The sequence below is a fragment of the Tupaia chinensis genome, unplaced genomic scaffold (assembly GCF_000334495.1).
Source record: "Tupaia chinensis unplaced genomic scaffold, TupChi_1.0 Scaffold143906_1, whole genome shotgun sequence".
NCBI lineage: Eukaryota > Metazoa > Chordata > Mammalia > Scandentia > Tupaiidae > Tupaia > Tupaia belangeri.
In genome coordinates, this window is record NW_006203757.1 from 395,066 (window position 1) to 416,782 (window position 21,717).

The 21,717-nt window shown below is 39.6% G+C and overlaps 1 protein-coding gene across 1 annotated transcript in view; it reads right to left on the reverse strand.

Moving 5' to 3' along the window:
- ERC2 (ELKS/RAB6-interacting/CAST family member 2) overlaps nucleotides 1-21,717 on the reverse strand; it is a 604,303-nt gene that overhangs the window by 281,509 nt on the left and 301,077 nt on the right. The window contains exon 5 of the mRNA XM_027767061.1: nucleotides 14,158-14,313. Within this exon, the coding sequence (XP_027622862.1) occupies nucleotides 14,158-14,313 (156 nt within the window). The remainder of the gene's footprint in view (nucleotides 1-14,157; nucleotides 14,314-21,717) is intronic.

Genomic DNA, 21,717 nt, shown 5'->3' on the forward strand with positions numbered 1-21,717 from the left:
TGTAGGGAACGGAAACGGTAATGTCAGCAGATGGCCTTCCACCCCACTGAGGACCAAGGCTCACAGTGGAACGAAGGCTTCCGGCCAAGCCTACTCATCCATAAAACCATCAAGTCTATTATCATCATGGTCCTTGAGTGAGTCAACAGGGAGCTAACGCAGGTAATGAGCTCAAGACATAACTCCACAGGGGAAACGATCATTCAAGGTTATCTTTTGACAAAAAAAGAATCCTCAAGGGGGGGAAAAAAAAGGAAGCCTTGGGCATTTTGTTTTTGTTTATATTAACTATTGAGAAAACACAAAAGAACACGAAATACACATGAGGTATAAAGTAAAACTATACAAGGAATGTCCGCATTCAATTTGCTAAAAAAGAATATCAATTACCTGCATCCAGTCCCATTTCTATAGTCTTCTCTCCCCTCTTTGGAAATAATGTAAATTTTCTATGTCATTTCCTTGCTTGTCTTTCAGGCTTACCATGTATTTTTGCGTCCATAGATAATATGCTATTTGATTCTGCATGCTTTTAAACTTCATTTGTGCTGTGTATGTTCTTTTTGCACTTTGCGTTTTTCCTTTAAATCTTATGTTCTGGAGATGAAATCATTTTGTTGTATGTGGGAGTTGTTAATTTTCCCTGAAGAAGAGTATTCCATTGTAAGACTTCATATCACCTTATTTGTTTATTTTGCTATTGGTAGGGTTGGGTTTGGGTATGTTCCTAGGGTTTTTGCTATCACAAAGGGAGTTACACAGGACATTCTTCTGTCACCTGGTAAACAAACCAATAGTTCTCTCTCAAATGCCTTTCTATGAGTTAAGCTGCTGGGCCAGATACCATAGACACTTTGATTTCACTAGGCAAAACCAAAATATTTCTCGAAATCCCTACATTAATTTGCACGATAACAACAGCCTCTAAGCATGTCAATTGCTTGACATCTTTATCAATATTTTATGTAATCAGTCTTTTACATTTCTGCCCATCTGCTATGAACTGTGGTAGGTGGTCTTCAGAGACCCCTTCCACCAATTCCTTCCTGCTTGTACACAAACGCTACTCCTCAGAACTAACAGTAGGGTCTAATTATGGTTCTCTTGAACCTGGGGTGGACTGTAACTTGCTGTGGCCAACCAGTATACCTGTTCTAGTCCTACCACTCTGCAATCACCATGCTGTAAGGAAGCCCATACAAGCCGTGTGGAGAGGCCTGGTGGTACTGAAGGCCCCTTTATCTCATTCCAGGTCTTAAAGGGAAGAATTTAAATGTTTCGTCGTTAAATGTAATGTTTGCTTTAGCTTTTTATAGACACCCTTTTAGGTCTCGGAAAGTTCCTTTTTATTACAACTGTGCCAAGTATATTTTTTTAAATCCTCAATGAATGTTTAATATCAGCAACATTTTCCTGCATCTCATGATATAACGTGTATTTCACCTTTCATATGGTACTGTAATAAATTGCATTAATGTAATTCTCAACATTATCCTCTCCTTGCATCACTATGAAGAACTCCACTTAATCATGATGTATTATTGTTTTTATGTTTTTGGACACAGCTCACTAACATCTTTCAGGAATTTTCATCTATGTTTATGAGTAAGCTTGGTTTGCAATTTTCCTGTCTTGTACTGTCCTTGTCAGGTTTAAGTAACCAGTTAGCCTTCAGAATGAAGTAGGGAGTCTTCATTGAATGTGTTTTGAAGGGGTTTTTTGTAAATCAAAAATATTTTCCATTAATGTTCATCAGAAATCACCAACAAAACTTGTTTATTTTCTTTTTCCAAAGAACATTTCTAACTGCATCCATTTTCTTTTTTTAAATTTATTTAAAGACAGATTTTTGCTATAGAGTGTGTGTGCTCACCAGAGAGACAGAGACAGAAAGTGAGAAATCACTCCCCAGGGTAGATGGCCATCCCTTCTCCTCCAATCTCCTATTGGAATTTGGGCATGCATGCACACACACCTGGCATGAGTTTTAAGCCACCAGGTCTGGGACTTGAATCTCAGTCAACTACATGGGAATCCAGCATTGTAACCATTACACCATCTGCTGGTCCTTCCATTTTTAATGGTTGTAGGAATATTCATGTTTACAATCAGTTGAGTTAGTATTGATAAATTCCCCAACCCTATAAATTTTTCCTTTCATCTAAATTTTCACATTTATTTGCAGGAAACTTTATAACACCCATTTTTAAATATATCAATGGCATCTGTAATTACGTCTTTTTTCATTTCTTTTTTAATTAAAGATTTATTTAATTATATTATTATTATTATTATTATTTTTAATTTGACCAGAGAGAGAGACTAAGAGGGAAAATAAGAAAGTAAGCCTCTAGGTCTAGGACTTGAACTGTAGTCACCCATGTGAGAGTCCAACACCTTAACCACTATGCCACTTGCCAGCCCTCTTTTTTCATTTCTAACATTATGTTTAACCTTTCTTGATGAATCCCATCAGAGGTATGACAAGTTAAATAATCTACCTCCCCCCCCAAAAAAAAATTCAGGGCTTGATAATGTGATTATATTTTTATTTTTTATGTCATTAACATTTTACTCTCGTTTTAAAATATTTCCTTCCTACTTTCTTTGGATTTATTCTATTTTTTCCCTAGCTTTTTAAGTTGGATGCACATCTCATTGATTTTCAGCCTTTTATCATCCCTTAATTAAGCCTTAAGACTATCAGTTTCCCTGTCAGAATAATTTTAGCTTGATCCCAGTAATTTAATATGTACTATTGACATTGCTGTTCAGTCTTAAGCATTTTCTAATCTTCATTATTATTTCTTCACTGACCCATGAATAATTTAGGAGTATACTTAGTGCCAAACACATGGGTATTTTCTAACTTTACTTGTGCTTTTCATTTCTAACTTGCTTGGCAGAGAGAGAACATTGCCTGTTTGATACTAGGCATTGGAAATTTGGTGTGTCTTGCTTTAGGACACAATAGTTGGTCAGTCGTTATAAATGTACATACCATGTGCTTGAGAAAATTGTGTACCTAGCAAGTGTTGGGAGCAATATTTTACTTTAAATTGGGTAGTTTAAATCTTTCTTTTTTTTTTTTTTTTTTTTTTTTTTTTTTTTTGCTAGAGGGCACATGTATTCACTGGAAAGAGAAAGAGAGACAGGGAAAGTGAGAAATCACTCCCAGGGGGGATAGCTACACACTACAAACTCCTTTCTTTCATTCTCCTCTCAAGGTTTTGGGCGTACACAAGCCCAGTATGTTTCTCAAGCCACCGAGTCTGGGACTCAAACCATGCAGTTGGCCATGTGGGATTCAGCTGCCTTAACCTCTACAGCACATGTTGAAACCCATGTTTTATTTTTTTAAATATGCTTCACCTGCCTATTACTTACAGGGTAGGTTAAAACCCTCTACTATATGATGAGATAATCAGTCTTTGTAGTTGTTAGTTTTTCATCTCTCATCATGGCGTCTTGTATCACTTTCAATGCCTCTTTAATCTTATACCATGGACACCAGCATATACCCACATTCTTTTTTTTAGAGATATTTTTGCTATAGGGCATGTGCGCTTGCCCAAGAGACAGAGAGACAGAAAGTGAGAAATCACCCCCCAAGGGGTATGGCCACACCACAATCCCTTCTCCTCCAGTCTCCTCTCAGGATTTTGGGCACGCACGCACACACACCCGGCGTCAGTTTCAAGCTGCTGGGTCTGGGACTCAAACCACAGTCAACTCCATGGGAGTCCAGCAGCGTAACCATTATGCCATCTGCTGGTCCCTGCCCACATGCTTTTATTCTATACAATGAATTAAGTAGACCATTTTTTCCTTGTTGCTGATATACCTGGTTTTGATACAACCATCCTTCTTCATGCTTTCTATGTGCACTCTTTTTCTTTTCTCTCTTTTCTTTCTTGCCTTTTTTTTTTTTTTTGGATTGATTTATCTATTTCTTCTGAGAGACAGAACCCCTTTCAAAAGGGTCTTCACACCTCAACCCACGCCCAGACTCAGCCAGCCCAGCTCACAGGCAGGTGCCTTTGCACCCAGCCTGTCCCAGGAGGCCTCAGGCATGAACCCCAAACTTTCCCATGTGGGTCCATTGCAGAGTGCGGCAGCTGGCCTTCTTTCTTTGTTTAAAATGACATCTGATATTTTTCTGATTTTATTTTTCACTTCTACTTATTTAAAATCTACTTTCATTCATACATATTGCATTCACTTCATTAAGTTTGTTTGTGCCATTTAGGTCGTTACTCTAGAAATTGTAACAGTTATATTTTAATGTATCTAAATTCACTTTCTGTGTTTAGCTGCTTTCTAAATAATATAAAGATCTTAAGATGCTTTCCAAGTCCAGTCACCACCCTTTTCACAAACATTATTTTTGTAAGGTGTTTTAGTTCTTTACTGTTTTGCTTCTAACTTACTATCCTTTTTTTCTTTTTTCAAGTTTATTTGTTTCTCCCAGGAGAGATGCAGATGGCAGGAAGAGGGAGTATCCCTCACAGGGTCTTCACACCTCAGTCCATGCCTGGCCTCGGCCAGCCTGAATCATGAGCGCACATGCACCCAGTGAGTTCAGGGAGGCCTCGAGACACTGACCTGGTAACCTTCCCATGTGGGTCCGGCACTACAGACTGATGTGTTACCACCACTCCATTGGCTAGCTCTGCATTATCACTTTTTTCTTTTTCTTTTTCTTTTTTTTTTTTTTTTTAACATTTTGGCCATAGGGTACATGCTTTCGCTGGAGAGAGACAAAGATAGACAGAGAGAGAAGGAAAGTGAGAAATCACTTCCCAGGGAGGTGGCCACGCCACAGTCCCTTCTCTTCCACTCTCCCCTCAGGATTTTGAGCGTACATGCACATGTGCTAACTATGATTCTCAGGCGGCTGGATCCAGGACTTGAAATGTGGAGTCAGCCATGTAGGATCCAGTGCCTTAACCACCATATCACCTGCCAGTCCCTCATTGTTACTTTTTTAAGGTTCATGTTTGTTTAGATTTACCTGTGCATTTATCGCTGTCTTTGTTCATTATTCATTCTTGCACCACAGATATTCTTGGGGGCAGCCACGTAGTGCAGGTAAGTGCCGTGCAGAAGGAGCCATACCCCACATGGCCAGCTACAGTTTAAATCCTGGCCCTGGCAACTGGAAGAACATGCCAAGTATATGCAGGTGCCCAGGATCCTGATGGCATAGAGAAATGGAGAACAAGGCTCCTCCTGCTGAGGGGAGGGTGTTCTCTCTCTCTCTCTCTCTCTCTCTCTCTCTCTCGTCCCCTCCCTGCCTTCCTCTTTTCTGGATTTACATGCACCCTGTGGCCCCTAAAAGGGATATGCCTTCACCTGAAGTGCATCTTTTAAAATTTTACCTGGTAGAGAGACCAGCAGTTAGCGTAATGGCTATGTCGCTGAACTCCCATGCAGTCGACCACAGTTCGAGTCCTGGACCTGGTGGCTTACAGTCACGCTGGGCACATGTATGTGCATCCTCTCCCAAGAGGAGAATGGAGGAGAAGGGATTGCAGGGTGGCCATTCCCCCTGGGGAGCGGGGGTAATTTCTCACTTTCTAGCTCTCTGTCTGTCTTTCTGGTGAGTGCATGCACCCTATAGCAAAAACCTCTCAAAAAAAATTTTTTTTAACTGGTAGATTTCTGTTGGTAGCAAACTCAACTTTTGCCTAAAAATATTTCAATTATTTTTTCTGGAATAAAAGAAAAAATGTATTGTACTGTTACTTTTCTAGGTTAAGAGAGATTGTCTCTCATCATCTTGAGGACATTACTCCAATAACTTCTGGATACCAGCAGCTATTGAGAAGTTAAGTTACCACTCCAAACTCATGCCTTTAATAGTAATGGGACTTTGTTCTGTTCATTCTTTTTTTTTTTTTTTTTCTTTTTTTTTTTTTTTTGAGAGGTTTTTTCGCTATAGGGCGCGTGCGCTCGCCAGACAGACAGAGAGAGACATAGAGACAGAAAGCGAGAAATCACCCCCCAGGGGGGGTGGTCATGCCGCAATCCCTTCTCCTCCATTCTCCTCTTGGGATCTTGGGCACGTACGCACACGCGCCCGGCGTGAGTTTTAAGCCACCGGGTCCGGGACGCGAACCGCGGTCGACTACGTGGGAGTTCAGCGACATAGCCATTACGCTAACTGCTGGTTCCCTGTTCATACTTTTTTAAAAACAGCTTTACTAAAAATTTTTTATATGCCTTACAATTCACTTGTTTAAGGGATATAGCTGATAATTTTTGGTACATGCAGAGAACTGTGGAACTATCATTATAATCTAATTTTATAACACTTTCATTCCCTTAAAAAGAAACTCTTTAGGCCTGCCTGTGGCATGGTGGTTGAAGGAGCTGGATCCCACATGGCCAACTATACAGCTCAAGTCCTGAACCCAGAGGTTTGAAAAACAGACTTGGGAGACTGGCAGATGGTATAATGGCTACGTCGCTGGACTCCCATGGAGTCAACCACAGTTTGAGTCCTGGACCCAGTGGCTTAAAACTCACATCAGGTGTGTGTGATCCCAAGAAGAGAGCGGAGGAGAAAGAATTGTGGTGTGGTCATCCCTCCTGGGGAGTGATTTCTCAGTTTCTGTGTCTCCATCTCTCTCTGTCTCTCCAGCAAGGACATGTACCTTAAAGTAAAAAAAAAAAAAAGAAAAGAAAAACACACTTGGTGCATGTGCATACAAGCCCAAAATGAAACTGGAGGATGGGGAGAGGGGATTGAGGTGTGACCATCCCCCAGGGGATGCTTTCTCACTTTCTCTCTCCTCCCCACCCCAGCAAGCACATGTGCGGTTTGACAAAATTAGGGGTAGGTGGGCAAAGAAGGGGAAAGAGAAGAAGTTGAAGACGAAGAAGATGAAAGAAAGAAACCCTGACATTATTAGAAGTCGCCCCCCCTTCCCATCCCCTTCCCTAGACAACCAATAATCTACTTTCTGTCTCCACGGACTGGCCTATTCTGGCATGTCATATAAATGAAATCATACACTATATGTATCATGTGACCGGCTTCTTTCATTTGGCACACTGTTTTTTTTTTATTTATTTATTTTTTAGAGGTTTTTGCCACAGGGCTCATGTGCTTGCCAGAAAGAGAGAGACAGAGAGACAGACAGCGAGAAATCACCCCCCCAGGGGGGATGGCCACACCACAATCCCTTCTCCATTCTCCTTTCGGGATATTGGGCACACACGCAGGCACGCCTGGTGTGAGTTTAAGCCACTGGGTCTGAGACTCAAACCACGGCCGACTACATGGAGTCCAGTGACATAGCCGTTACGCCAACTGCTGGTCCCTGGCACACTGTTTTTAAGGTTCATCTGACTTGTAGCATGTATTCATACTTCATTCCTTTTTATTGCCAAATAATATTCCACTGTATGAACATGCTACATTGTGTCTATTTATTTACCAGTTGGTAGACATTAAGTTGTTTCCAGGTTTGGGCTATCATAAACGATGCTGTTAAAAATATTCATACGCAGCTCTACGTGGACACATGCTTTCATTTCTCTTGAGTATACACTTAGCAGTGAAATCATTAGACCATATGGTAACTGTATGCTTAACATCTTAAGGAACTTTTAAACCATTTACCAAAGTTACAGTATTATTTTACATGCCTACTAGCGAGGTACGAAGGTTCCAATGTCTTCACACACTCACCAACACTTAATATTATCTGTTTCATTATAGCCATTCCAGTGGGTGTGAAGTGGCATCTCATTACGGATTGAATTTGCATTTCTGTAATGACTGAAAAATCCTACCCAAGTATTTATGAGCTATTCACATGTCTTCTCTGGACAAATGTTCTAGCCACTTCTTAAGGATTTTTCTTTGTCTCGGAGACGTTTTTATTTGATGTTGATGCACATTCTCTTTATGTGTTCTAGTTGGGGTACTTTGGGCTCCCTAAATTCACGGATCGGTCATTTTCCTCAGTCTTGCATAATTCTCAGCCTTCATCTCTTTAAATGTGGCTTCTGAACAGCGACTCTGGCTTCACGCCAGTCTCTTTCAGTATGGAACTGTGCCTATACTTCTGCCACCTAGATCTTATTCTATCTTGCATGCATTTTATCTTGTCTTTTGTGTTTTTCTTCTTTTTACCTTTTCTTTAATTTCTTCTGCTCTACTTTCTTAAATTTCTCTTCTACCCTGACCACCCTGCTGTTACACCTATTCGCTAAACTTGTACATTTGTTTTTATAGTTTCTAATCATAGACTTTTTATTTGGTTATTTTTACATTTGCTTGTTTTTATAGTACCTTGCCCTTTATTAATCATTTAACCCCTTGTTTTATTTATTTAAACATATTAGACATACTTATTTCACAGTTGTCATAAAATTCTAACTTTGAAGTCTTTTCCTTCTTTGCCATGTGTGCTTTCTGCAGGCTATCACGTTTGGTAGCTTATTTTCAGGCAGATTTTCTTATTTATGTTTTTCACTTTACTGCGTAAATTGTGGGGGGCAACTTTATCTGCAGAAATATCGTGACGCATCAGTTGCATAGGTGGTCCTTCAGAGCATTTGCCTCTGCCAATACCTGGGAGCATTACCAACCAAGAACCCCTTTAAACTACATTCTCTACTTGACATTTCTGGATCATTTCACACAGCACATCTGTGTAAGTGCCAGTTGTGGCTATGAATCCTCAAAATTAGGGTGTTTTTTTCCCCCCACCTTTTACTTGGCTTGGAGTTTTAAAATAGATTATTTTCCCTGGAGTCCCCTAGTCTAAGTGGGAGGGGGGTAGAGTGGAAAAGGTTATTTTCCGTTTACCCTTGCACTAAGAGGACAGCAGTCTGGGACCCCCGCTGTCCATGTTGGTTGTGGTGGTAATCACAGAGGATGCCTCATCCTATTCAGGCCCAACCCTCTGTCTCTTTTCTCCAGTATCCCTGTGACTTGCAAATGAACGCTCCAGTTCATCTGTCTGACAAACGCCAACAGGAATAAATAACCCATGCGCTATTTATTATGCAAGCTCCCTGATAGAGCTTAAATTTCGACCCTTGAGATTCTTTCCAACTAGACAGCGCATAAGTATGTTTTAAAATATGTGTATTAAAAATATACAGTTGACCCTTGAATGATATGGGTTTGAACTGCAAGGGTCCAGTTATATCCGTGGCTTTTTTTCCTCCCAATAAATCTCAGGCATGTGGAGTTCACGAAACAATGATTTCTTGATAGTGTAATGAATTACACGTCTACGGTCATGTCTACTTAGAACAAAAGTAAGAAGTTCTCTCTCTCATACTCTCTCTCTCTCATAAACAAGAATGGAGGATAAATAAAAATAGGGAAGCTCAGAATTAGGATTTCTTAAGATTCGCTGTGATGATCACGACCAGCACTCTTCTCTGGGGCTTGACCCCCAAATTATATCCAGTTGCAGCAGACACAGTGCACAGCTGATTCCACACATGAAACTGATTCATCTGAAATTAAGGCTCAAAAAAAAGACCACTTCCAACTCTACATGCCTGAGCAAAGATGATGTTTATAGTGAAAACATGGACTTGTGCTAACTTCCACACATACAAGAGTCAAAAGCCAGTATGGAAATGGGGGATATTAAAAGAGAAATTTGAATAAAATCAACCCGATGAATAGAATGGTGCTTAAGGAATAGCATCACAGGTCTACATATATTTTATTCCATAGAAAATAGTTCGATAATGAAAAAAAAAAAAACGATTTCAGCCTATAAACATTAAATAGGCAGTGGCTTTAAATAGCTTTCAGACGATCACTGCCACAAGGTACATTTTAAATAAATATTAATGCAGACAACAACAGAAAAGGCTTTTCTAAGGGGAATATAGTCAGGGTAAAAAAAAAATCACATTCTCCCATAAAAATATGCCTTGCACTTCTTTCACAGCCATAAACTCAATAAAAAATAGAAAGTGATGCAATTGAACATACACGAAAACTGAGGCCAGGAAGGTCTGTCTCTCTGATGGCCAGAAGAAAAGCCAATCGGAATGACATCACATGCTTTATATGAAGTCCATGTGGACATCACGCACACTTCATCCTGTCTGAAAATTCCTCCCCCACGTACGTCTATGACACAACCAACACCCTGGAAAAAACCACTCTGCCAAGGGAAACAGCTTCTTTTTCACTGCAGATAGGGCCCTCATGTCTAGAAAGTGATATGCTTGTTATCTTTCTGTTTAGGTTATAAGGTTTGTAATCCATCAGAGGTTTATAAGAAAATGTGTTACAAATTCAGAATAAAGGGGGAGATCTAAGACAGCAGAGTGGTGTCTTTGGCAAACCCTGAAAACAGAGGGAGGAGCTAATAGAGAAACTCTGGGATCAGGAGATGAAAAATGTGTTAGACTAGGAACAAAGCCTTGTCAGAAAGGGGATGCCATCATTCTTTCCCCACCAGAAAAACAATTATTTATATGGTACATTCCATTCTCAAAAGCTTAATAGTGCTCCTGAAAGTAACTCAGGCTTTCCATCTCTTAGATTCGGCACTCACAGTCCTGTTCTGCTAAGTCTTCAGAGTTGGGGTAGTAACTGAAGTTTCCAGCAGGCCAGAGTTGCACATGTGGGTCAGGAAATTTCCCAGAGTTTTGGTTCTCAAGGACAACGTCCATGTGCCAGTGGACCTGCAAGATGTCAGGATTTCTACCCTGGCTGACTAGGCATGGCTGAGCCGCCTTTACACAAGCTAAGATTTTAAATCTCTGCTTATATCAATATATTCTTGCAACTTATCTTCCACCTTTCCAGAAGTGTAAGTCATGCTCTTTTTTTTTTATAATGACATTTTATAAAGTAATTTAGGTCTTCACTGCTACTTTATTTAATCATAGAGCTTTCAAGAAGCACTACCAGTTCCAGTCATCGGCTCAGGACCAAATGGTAGTATTTAAAATATTTCCTTTCCCTCTAACCTACATACTTTATTCATTTTAATAATTGATGCAAGCAGCATTTCCAGGCTTAAAAAGAAATTATGCACTCCTCTCAAAGTAGGAAAATTAAAAAAATAAATAATCAAAGTAATGATACAAAGTATAAATAATGTTAGTTCAATCCAATAAAAACATTCATTCCATGAAGAAAATACAAAAAAAAAAAAACCTGACTCCTTTTAGTACTTTGTAATGGATGTTCATCCATCCGTAAGAGATATCTGTATAATATTATAAGAAGTCATTTATATTTATATTTCTTTTTTTCCCCAGTTGTGCCAGAGGGTGTATGCACTTGTTGGAGAGAGAGAGAGAATGTGAGTAGGAAATTCCTCATGGGGAATGCTCATACTGCATCCTATCTCCTTCCTTTCTCCCTTCTTTTGAGATTTTTTTTTTTAGAGGTTTTTGCTATAGGGTGTAAGCACTCACCAGAGAGACAGAGAGAGACAGAGACAGAAAGTGAGAAATCATCCCCCAGAAGGGATGGCCACACCGCAATCCCTTCTCCTCCATTCTCCTCTCGGGATCTTGGGCATGCATGCACATGTGCCTGGCATGAGTTTAAGCCACCGGGTCTGAGACTCGAACCGTAGTCGACTACATAGGAGTTCAGCAACACAGCCTTTACACTAACTGCGGGTCGCCCACCCCCCCTTCTTTTGAGATCTTGAACACACACACACACACACACACACACACACCCCTGATGTGTTTCTCAAGCCACCAGGGTCAAGACTTATACCATGAGGGCGGCCATGTAGAATCCAGGCAACTTAGCCACCATGGGCTGGCCCTCTACTTATATTTCTTAGAAATTCACTTTTATCATTAGCTGCTTAAATAGAACATTATTTAATTTTATCATTATTATCCTATTTGGTTATACTTCTTTGGTAATAATGTCTATAGTTTTCTCTCTCTTTTGGACCAAGGACTTTCCATTATTTCCTCTTATCTCTCTGATCCACCCTTGATCATTGGTGGTGGTGTCCCCATTGAACAGAAGAAGAAAATGTGCTTGAGTGCCCTAGGCACACCCCAGGGCCATGCAGCTGCCAAAGACAGTCTCAAGACTTGCCAGAGTCTGCTTTAGTCAATCTGCGCTCTTTGCACCTCTCTCTACTTTCCTCAAACATTTTTCTGGCCTGACCACTCTGGAACCCTTCAACTAGTCATTAAAAGTTAAATCTAACTCAAGGATAAATGGCCTCTCAGATAAACGTGGGCTAATAAAGGTCATGATTTGCTTGCTGAAGACCGTATTAATGTTTTATGCACCTGGACAGAGTCCATGATGAGGGGCTGAGCTTGTAAATTTCATGGCATTTTAGTGTGCAAGTGGCTTGAACATCTCCCATTGTCAAATGACAGGGTGTGGAGGGAATATTTAAGCCAAACAATATTTTTTCCCGAACTTCTTGAGTTCCCTCCTAGCTGTGCCTCTGCTCTTCCTAAACAGAGGGATTTGACCACGGTCTGCAGGTCACCCAAGTCCTGTGTCTGCTGCACCTCAGCTAAACTCACTGAGAGGGAGGATTGCAGAAAAAGAATAAGAAGGGAAGAATGAGCAGGGAGACCATTCTGCATTTGTGTCAGCCCCCAAAAGGAAGTGGTTATACTCAAATTACTAGATAGTCCCTTCTCATATCTCGATGCCATGATCCACATTTTCAGTCATAATCTCAACGTCTACTAAGAGATGGAAAGTTGGCAGAACTTAGACAGAGACTTTTGTTTTGTTCCTTGAAGAAACACACATGCATACACACACACACACGGTGAGTAAGTACTAGATGTTACTATTTCCTCTCTATAATTTGCAAACTCTGCAAGGAGTATGCACATATTTGCAACCAATAAAAATAATTTAAGCAGTTTTTTCTCCCCTCTCCCTCTGCTTTCTCATAAAAGTTGGCATTATTCTAATTCTTCTGCACTTCATAAGGAAATAAGATTAAAACCTAGAGCATGATCAGAGATTTGAAAAGTAAGTGGTAGAAAAAGAGAAAAAAAAGTGTAATTGGTGTGGTTATTACATTTGAAAGTAAAACGGCCTAAGTAGGAGAATAAATCATCTCAAAGTCTCAAAAGATATATTTGAAGTTATTCACAAATCTAGTAATTTTGCATAAATAAAAAGAATAGGTATTCAGGTGCTTGGTCCATTTTCAGCCTAACACTTAATTTTAAATAACAGATCCCAGCCTCCTTAAACTGATAATGCTAATATAAATTAATTGATCCAGTTACTATGATAATATTTTTATAAATATTCCATAGCAACAGATAACAATAAGAACACCATGAACCATGCCTAAAATTTAGTAAATGCTTCCTAGAAATCAAAAGACTAAGTGCTTTAAATACATAATCTCTCAAAACTGTCAGAGCTACCCAAAGATGTAAGTACTTTTCTTATTCCTGTTTCATGGCTGAAGAGACAGAAGCTTAGAAAGGTTGAATGATTTGAGCAAATGGCAACATTGGAACTTAAAATCAGTTGTGTTAAACACTATGCCAAAACGAAAATGTCTTAATAACACTGAAAGGAGTTAACCTAGTTCTTTTTTTTCTTTTTTGCTATAGGGCATGTGTGCTTGCCAAAAAAAAAAAAAAAAACCAGAGAGAGGAAAAGTGAGAAATCACCCTCCCTGGGGGAATGGCTACACCACAAGTCCTTCTTCTCCTCTAGTCTCCTCTCAGGATTCTGGGTGGGCACGCACACACGCCCAAAGGGATTTTCAGGCCTCTAGGTCTGGGCCTCGAACTATGCTGTCGGCCAAATGGGATCCAGAGCCTTGACCTCCATGCCACTTGCTGGTCCAAAAGGAGTTAAGCTGACTTTTAAGGGAAACGCCTTTCAAGATAATCAACATCAAACTCATAAAACCTTGAAAAAGGACTACAAATATGCTAATTTCCAAGATAGAGGAATACCGACCAACTCATCAAAATAGCCTGAACTCTTCAATAACTAGAAATTCCACTAAAGGTTTTCCGTTTAGGAAACAGTGTTTCTGAACTAAAACTCTTCCGCGTTCTTCTTTATTGTCCATGTATTTCATGATATCACATAAAGATTATGTAGGTTTTTGGAAAAAGCATATATATAAACCATAACTTTCCAGTCATACCAAGAACATAAAAGTTTATAACTCTGGGCCTTACCTTGGTCTTCATAAACTTGGAGTGACTTTTGTAAACCTCTATTTGTTTGATCTCTTCTTCACGGTCCTCAGTGTTCAACACACCATTGGCTTTTAACATCTGGATCTCATCCTCAAGATCCCTTATGTTTCGCTCCAATGAAGCGATTTTTGTGTCCTATTGGTAAGAAAGAAAAGGAAGGCAAAGGAAAGAAAAGAAAGAAAACTGGTTTTAAGCCTCATCAAAACAGAGTTCAAGAAAGTAATTTTGGTAGTGATACATTGACTATGGAATCAACATAGCTTCAAATCCAAAACAATTACTTTTTCACTTCTAGGGATTATTTGTGAGATTATTGTTTATTACTAATCAAGACATTGTGTCAACAGAATACAGAGGAATGCAGATCTGTTTGTCTAATATCTGGGAATCAAATTACCAATGCAACGGTGATAAAAGTAATCTAGAGTGTTGAAAACAAAAACTAAACAACACTTAGTTGGACAAATTTACAATTTACAGGTTACTAGTATATCATTTTGAATGTACTTGCAAACACAAAACTAGTTTGTTCATCTGTATATTCTGCAGCTGGTTTTTATAAGGCATGCTTGGAATTTGACTCTGAGGGAAAGAAATTAAACTCTACTAGTGGAGAAAAGAATTCTCATCTAAAATACAACGACAAGTGAAATTAAATAACTGAATCTTGATGCAGTCTGACTGATACACTAAATATTGAAAATTTATAGTAACTGGAAACAATACATCATGATGTCATAATTTATTTGGTGAACAGTCAGGTCCCTACATGACAAAAAACATGACTAACTTGCAGGGCATGTCTAACCCCTTGATTTACAGAGTCAAAAATACAGAGAAATAGTACACTCGGATGTGGGATTAATTGAGAATAAAACACCCAATGGCAGACTCTGCACATAAGATACAGTATGATAAGAAATGATGTATTAGAAAGTAGAAAAGAAAGACATCTTATAAGGGAATCAAAATTAAACACATGAAAAACATATAATAAAAATACATTTTTTTTCCAACCTCAGAGGTTAGCCTTAAACTAGTCTTTGGCATTAAATAAAAGTCTGATTTTAGTTGTTTTTCTCACTGTCTCCTTCTACTTGCCATTTTATTACACAGATTCAAGGAGCTTATGGTAAATTTATAACCAAATATTAATGAGAAACAGTTCACCAATTCTTTTTTTAAACAATTCTTTTTTTTTTTTAGAATTTAAAAGGCTAAGAACTTCAACAGTAAGGACAATGAATGGGCTGGTCTATTGTAACTAACTCATTAAAAAATGATAAAATCAGAAACAATTATGTCTGTCCTACTGTCTATTTGCCCCCCTCCTTTTTTTTTTTTTAACATTATATGCCTAATGGCGTATCTCATGTGGCAACATAATAATAACCATGACTCTTTCAAACACTGTCACTATAAAGGAAAGGAAGAGTAGCTATGACAACTTGTGGAGATCTATAGTGTACCAAGAACCAAGTGCTCTAAGTACTGTAGACAGAGCAATTCTCAGAAAAATCCCAAGGAGAAAAAATATTCTAAAATTGTCAAGATTAATTTGAAATATAGTATTTCATTTGCTTTTAAAAGTTCCTATGGTTAGGTCATTAAGTTAATTGGTCCATGAGCAAGGAGCTTCAAGGCAGATGTCTTGCAGTGGGTCATGGCACCATAGGGTATGTATTTTTCAATGGACCGTGTGTGTTCATTGCATTAGAATAATGAAATTCTAGCCATACAAAAAACATATATTAGATAAGTCCAGAAAGCCAGAAGACACACTACAACACAATAATATAGATACAGAGTAATCGTTTTTATTTATTCGGGATACTACTAAGGATACACAATAAAGTACAAATTTAGAAACGATATATGTAATCTTGTGTGACTGAGGAAGCTTCATGTAGGGAATGCTATCAACTGTGTGAACCAAGGACTGAGAAAGGGGATTTCCCTCTGGAGAGCTGGCCGTAAATCCTAGTGGTCATTAGACAAATAGATCATTAAGCAATGGCTGGACCGTCCGTTTGAGTAAGGGAGGTGCTATGGATTGACCATCTTCCCTCGAAATGGAGAACTGTCATGGACTGTTGTCGAAGCCCTAACCCCAGTGTGACAGTATTTGAAGATGGGGGGTAGGGGGGCTAATTAGGGTGGAACTCTCATGATGAGATTAGTACCCTTATAAAAAGGGACACTAAGGAATCTACTCTCTCTCCTTCCACCAGTTAAGGACACAACAAGAAAATGGCCATCCCTAAACCAGGAAGAGAGACCTCACCCAAACCCAACCATGCTGGATCCTGATCTCAGACTTTCAGCCTCCAAGAACTGTGAGAAAACACTTTTCCACTGTTTAAGCCACCCAGTCTATGGTCTTTCGCTAAGGCTGCCCAAGCTGACAAATGTCAGGAGTCATATTTAGTGACTCATTCGCATTCTGAGTTATGAAAACTCCATAGATAGAAAGAGAAGTAATCATGAAAATGCTAGTGTAAAAAAATAAAATAAAATTCTAGAAGTTCCTAAGAGTTCCCAAATTAATGGGAGTCACTTTAAATACTTTTATGACTGTAAAATTGAGATGAGACATGCTCATAGAAAACTTGAAAAGCTGTATAGATAATTATGATTATCCACAGTCTCACTATCCACATTAAGAACATTTTTATTAATTCCCATTAAAGTCTTAAGATTATACTTTTACCTTAAAACATACAAAAATGTATTAATTAAAACTCTAATCAATATGATATAGATTTCCTCTTTCTATTTAAGATACACATTTACCTGAGATTTACAAATGGCTAAATGCAATCTTCATAAGAGTTTAACTGTGAATTAAATGCAAACAGAAAGACCAATATCCCAGTTTTTGCCCTACGAAACCTCCTGGGATTTCACAGTCATGTCAAAAGTGGCCATACTACATGTACGTATGCACACACACACATATAACCACATAAAGATGTGTGTGTACCACAAGATACTCTGTAGTCTTCAGATATTAGATCTTAATTTTTTTTTATAGCATGGGGTAGAATCGCAGGTTTCAATCACAAAGACAAAGGGAGAAGACTCTCCTTCCTCTCAAACCCTTGGTTTTCCTCTCAATTTCATTATATTTTAGAAAAATGATCTCTAAAATATGTTTGCTTCAGTCCCTGTTAGGGAAAAAAAATCTGAGTTGAGTATTTCAGTCCTATCATTTTACCACACATTAATAAAACAATATTTGTTTTTTATTTGTTGTTGTTTTTAAATAATTATTTATTAAATTTTATTTATTCATTCATTCATCTCAACCTGACCAGAGAGAGACACACACAAACAGAGAGAGAGAGAGAGAGGGGAAGAGAGAAAGCAAGCCACCAGATCTGGGACTTGAACCGTGGTTGACCATATGGGAATTTCCAGCGCCTTAACCACCATACCACCTGCTGGTCCCCCATAAAATAATATTTGAAAAAATTTTACACATAATTGTGGATCATAACCTCTACTTAAAGATTCATACCCAAGACTATTTCACATAAGATACAAAATAGTTATTGATGGGCAACTAATACACCCTAGGAATTGAGCCCCTAGCAGCTACTTACCCAATGAGCCTATCCTGTGAATTCTTACACCTGCTATGAATGTTAGCACCAACTGAGGAGTACAGTGATTATAGCAATAACGGTGAAAGTTAGGTGGGAAGACTGAAATAAGCTTGTTTCTCCCTTTTCTCTCTTTCTCCTCCCCCCCCCAGGAATCTTTGCATTTTTCCAGAACATGAATGCTACAGATTGACAGTAAACCTAGACACAGATGGTTCCCTCATTAATTCATTCATTTAAAAAAAATTTACATGGGAAACTATTGAGTACTGGTCTCTTTGCTGGGTATGTGAGAGACCAGGTTGATCTCAACCAGATTCATGCCATCCTTCTCTCTGTGTACTATGGATGCCAGTTTAGATCTTGCTACTCAAAGTATGGTCTACAGACCAGCAGCACAGATGTCACCTGGGTGTGTTCCATGTGTGAATCTCAGCCCCCAACCTGGGACTACCGAATCTGAATTTCCATGTTCATAAGGTGCTCAGATGCCCCAGGTGTTCTAAATGTTCTAAATGACTATTAGTATCCAGAAAACAAAAGAAATATGATTGAGCAATGCCGAAGAGACCAGGGCCACATCGCGGGACAAGAACGTTTAGAAAAATTCAAATCTACTTTCCAGACCCATCCAACATGGCTAACATGCACGACAACTCTGAGAGTCAATTTTCTGGAGCATCCTTGCCTGGCGGGAGGCCATTCTTACTCTTTTTCTGTTTGTCAAACATGATGTTCCCCTTTAACAGCAAGAAACAGATTTTAATTCCTCTCTAGGAACTGTGAACACTGAAACAGAGAGTGGGTGGCACATCCAAAAAAGCAATATCATTTAGTCACAAGCAGTAACGATTATGTTATTGCCGAGTGTCAGAATGTGCTTTTCTTTCAAACCCAGCAAGAATTACTGGTTTCATTTTAATATCAGGCCAAGAAAGAAAATATAAGCGGTTTTCACAGAGCCTGGTACACACCGTGATCACATCTCGGTCTACACTGACCAACAAACATAGGGCCAATTTGGTTTAAAGAAGACGTGATCTAATGTTCAGGAAACGTCCCTACATAATTACATTACGCTTTATTTAGAATAAAATGCTAAACTATTATTACTGGATACCACAGAGGCTCTTGAAGGCTTAACTTTTAGAAAGCCTCTAGTCGTTGCCGCAAACATAACTGAGCAGCCGTTGGTCTTGGGCTCTCTGAGAAACGCCGGCCCTGTGGAAGGATTTACTGTGTGGGTAAATGGCGGTTAGATGAGTCTAAGTTAAAAGAAGTTGTCTTAGGACAAGACATATCAGGAGAAAATAAAAAACAAATATCAAAAAATCAAAAACTCAGAGGCCAGCATTTGGCGTGATGGTTAAGCCACTGGACTCCCACGTGGCCGACCGCAGTTCAAGCCCCAGACCCAGTGGCCACCAATCATGCCAGGCATGTGTGTGTGCACACCCAAAATCCTGAGAGGAGAATGGAGAAGGGATTGTGATATGGCCATTCACCCTGGGGGTGATCCTTCACTTTCCCTCTTTCTCTCTTCCTCTCTCTCTCTCTCTCTCTCTGGCAACCATATGCACCCTACAGCAAAAACTCTTGGAAAAAAATAAAAAACTCATCTTCTTGGATCTTATCATATATAAAATAATGAGGATTTAGATTAGAAGATGCCGGGGGACATGATTTTAAGGGTGGTGTGGTTTCTGCTTGTACAGATTCTATCTAACTCTTGATGGCAAAATGTACAAGCACGAAATTAGGTCAAGTGAAAAGCAACGAGGGAGCTTTTATATTTCTTTTCATAGTCTCATTTGCCTACTTCGTATTCCTTCTTCAGTCCAGATCCAGAAATGTGTCTTTCCTGGAGTCCTGACACTGTACCACTAAAGACCCACAGGCAGAAGATGCGGTCTCTCATGGCTCTTTATGGACACTGTGTGACCTCTGAATTTATACCTCCATATATGAAGTCATCATTGCCACTAATGGACTCTGGAAATAAAAAGGCTAAACAGACAGACCCACGAGAGAGTAAAAAATCTGGCCATTAGGTTGTCGCAAACCTGGATGCAAATTGTGGTTCAGGTTTTTACACTTTGGGGCAGGACACTCAGCCTCTCTGAATTAGGCCTCATTCACAGTTGTGTTAAGAAAATTACCAGTGGTGAACCAGCAGGTGGCAGAGTGGTTAAGGCACTAGATCTCACATGGCCAACTCTCCTGTTTGAGTTCCTGACCCAGTGGCTTGCAAAACACACGGGGTGCATGTGTGTACCAAAAATCCTGAGAAGAGAATGGAGGAGATGGGACTGTGGCATGGTCATCCCTCCTGAGGGATGGTTTCTCACGTTCCCTTTCTGTCTGTCTCTCTGCCTCTCTCTGGCAAGTACACGTACCTTATAACAAAATTCTAAAAGATAAAGTATAAGTGATGTGTGATGCATGGAACCTACCATGGAACCTGCTCCAGGAGAGTAGAGGATTGCCATCATCATCAGAAGAGAACAACATTCTCTACCAATTCCCCATTCTATTAGGAATAAATTAGAAGACAGTGACTTTCATTTCTATTCCACCCTGTTTAACTTCACGAGCATTTTCCTAAGCTTGCTAATTCTACAACCTAAGGCTGGTATAAGAATTAAGCGATGGGACCAGCAGTTAGCGTAATGGCTATGTTGCTGGACTCCCATGTAGTCGACCACGGTTCAAGTCCCGGACCCAGTGGCTTAAACTCATGCTGGGCATGTGTGCATGCATGCCCAAGATCCCGAGAGGAAAATGGAGGAAAATAGATTGCAGCATGGTCACCCCCCCCCCGCCTTGGGGGTGTGGGGGGGTAATTTCTCACTTTCTATTTCTCTGTCTCTCTCTGTCTTTCTGGCGAGCTCACATGCCCTATAGCAAAAATCTCTCAAAAAAAAAAAAAAAAGAATTAAGCGAGTGATAACCTGTAAATCTTCCAAAATAATAGCTACCATACTGTGGTGCCCAGTAAACATCCCTTTCCTATTTCTATCTGTAACAAATAACTATGGCTTAACTTGGCTCAATTTCTTTTCCTCTTGGGAATTGCATCTCCCAACTTCCAGTGTTTTTCAATTGCATGACTCTGCCCAAGGTCTTCTGAACACAGTGACTGGCCCAGGGTTGAATTCATGACTCTAGCAAGGCCAATCAGAGTTCTTTTTCTTTTTTTGGGGGGGAGGGGGGAAATGGGTGGGGTTAGGGCACCGATATAAATATAGGAGTAGAAAAGGTCTCGCTCCTTTTCTGAGAGTGAGGAAAATGTGGGCCTGTGATGCTGTGGTGTTCTTTGATACCATGTTCTGAGAACCTGACTGAACGTCTGAACCCTTACAACACTACTTGAACAGCAACACATAACTACACCTGAACCATCCACTTCCCAGAATACCAAAATTCAAGAGCAGGGTCCAGCAGGTGGCATAGTGGTTAAAGCTCTGGACACCCGCCCCTGCCCCCATGGTCGACACAGTTTGAGTCCTGGACCAGGTAGCTGGTCCAGGACTCCATATCACACCCAGTGCATATGCGTGCATGCCGAAAATCCCAAAAGAAGAAGAGAGGAGAAGAGATAGTGGTGTGGCCATTCCCCCAAGGGGGTGATTTCTCGCTTTCTGTCTCTCCATCTCTCTGTCTCTCTAGCAAAAATCTCTCTTAAAAAAAGAAAAAAACACAAAATACAAGAGCAAGGTTTTTGTAACCTATAACCAGAAGGATATATGTATAATATTATGCAAAAGCAATGGTGTAAAAGATAACACCAAAATATAATTATATATAAGATTCTATTCATCTACAAATAGAAAAGTTAGAAGTCAGTAAGACCACTATAGTAAAGTAAAAATTTAGAAAGGCTCCAGAAAGCACAGGAGCCCCATATGGGATTTGGAGGGAACAAGATGATCAC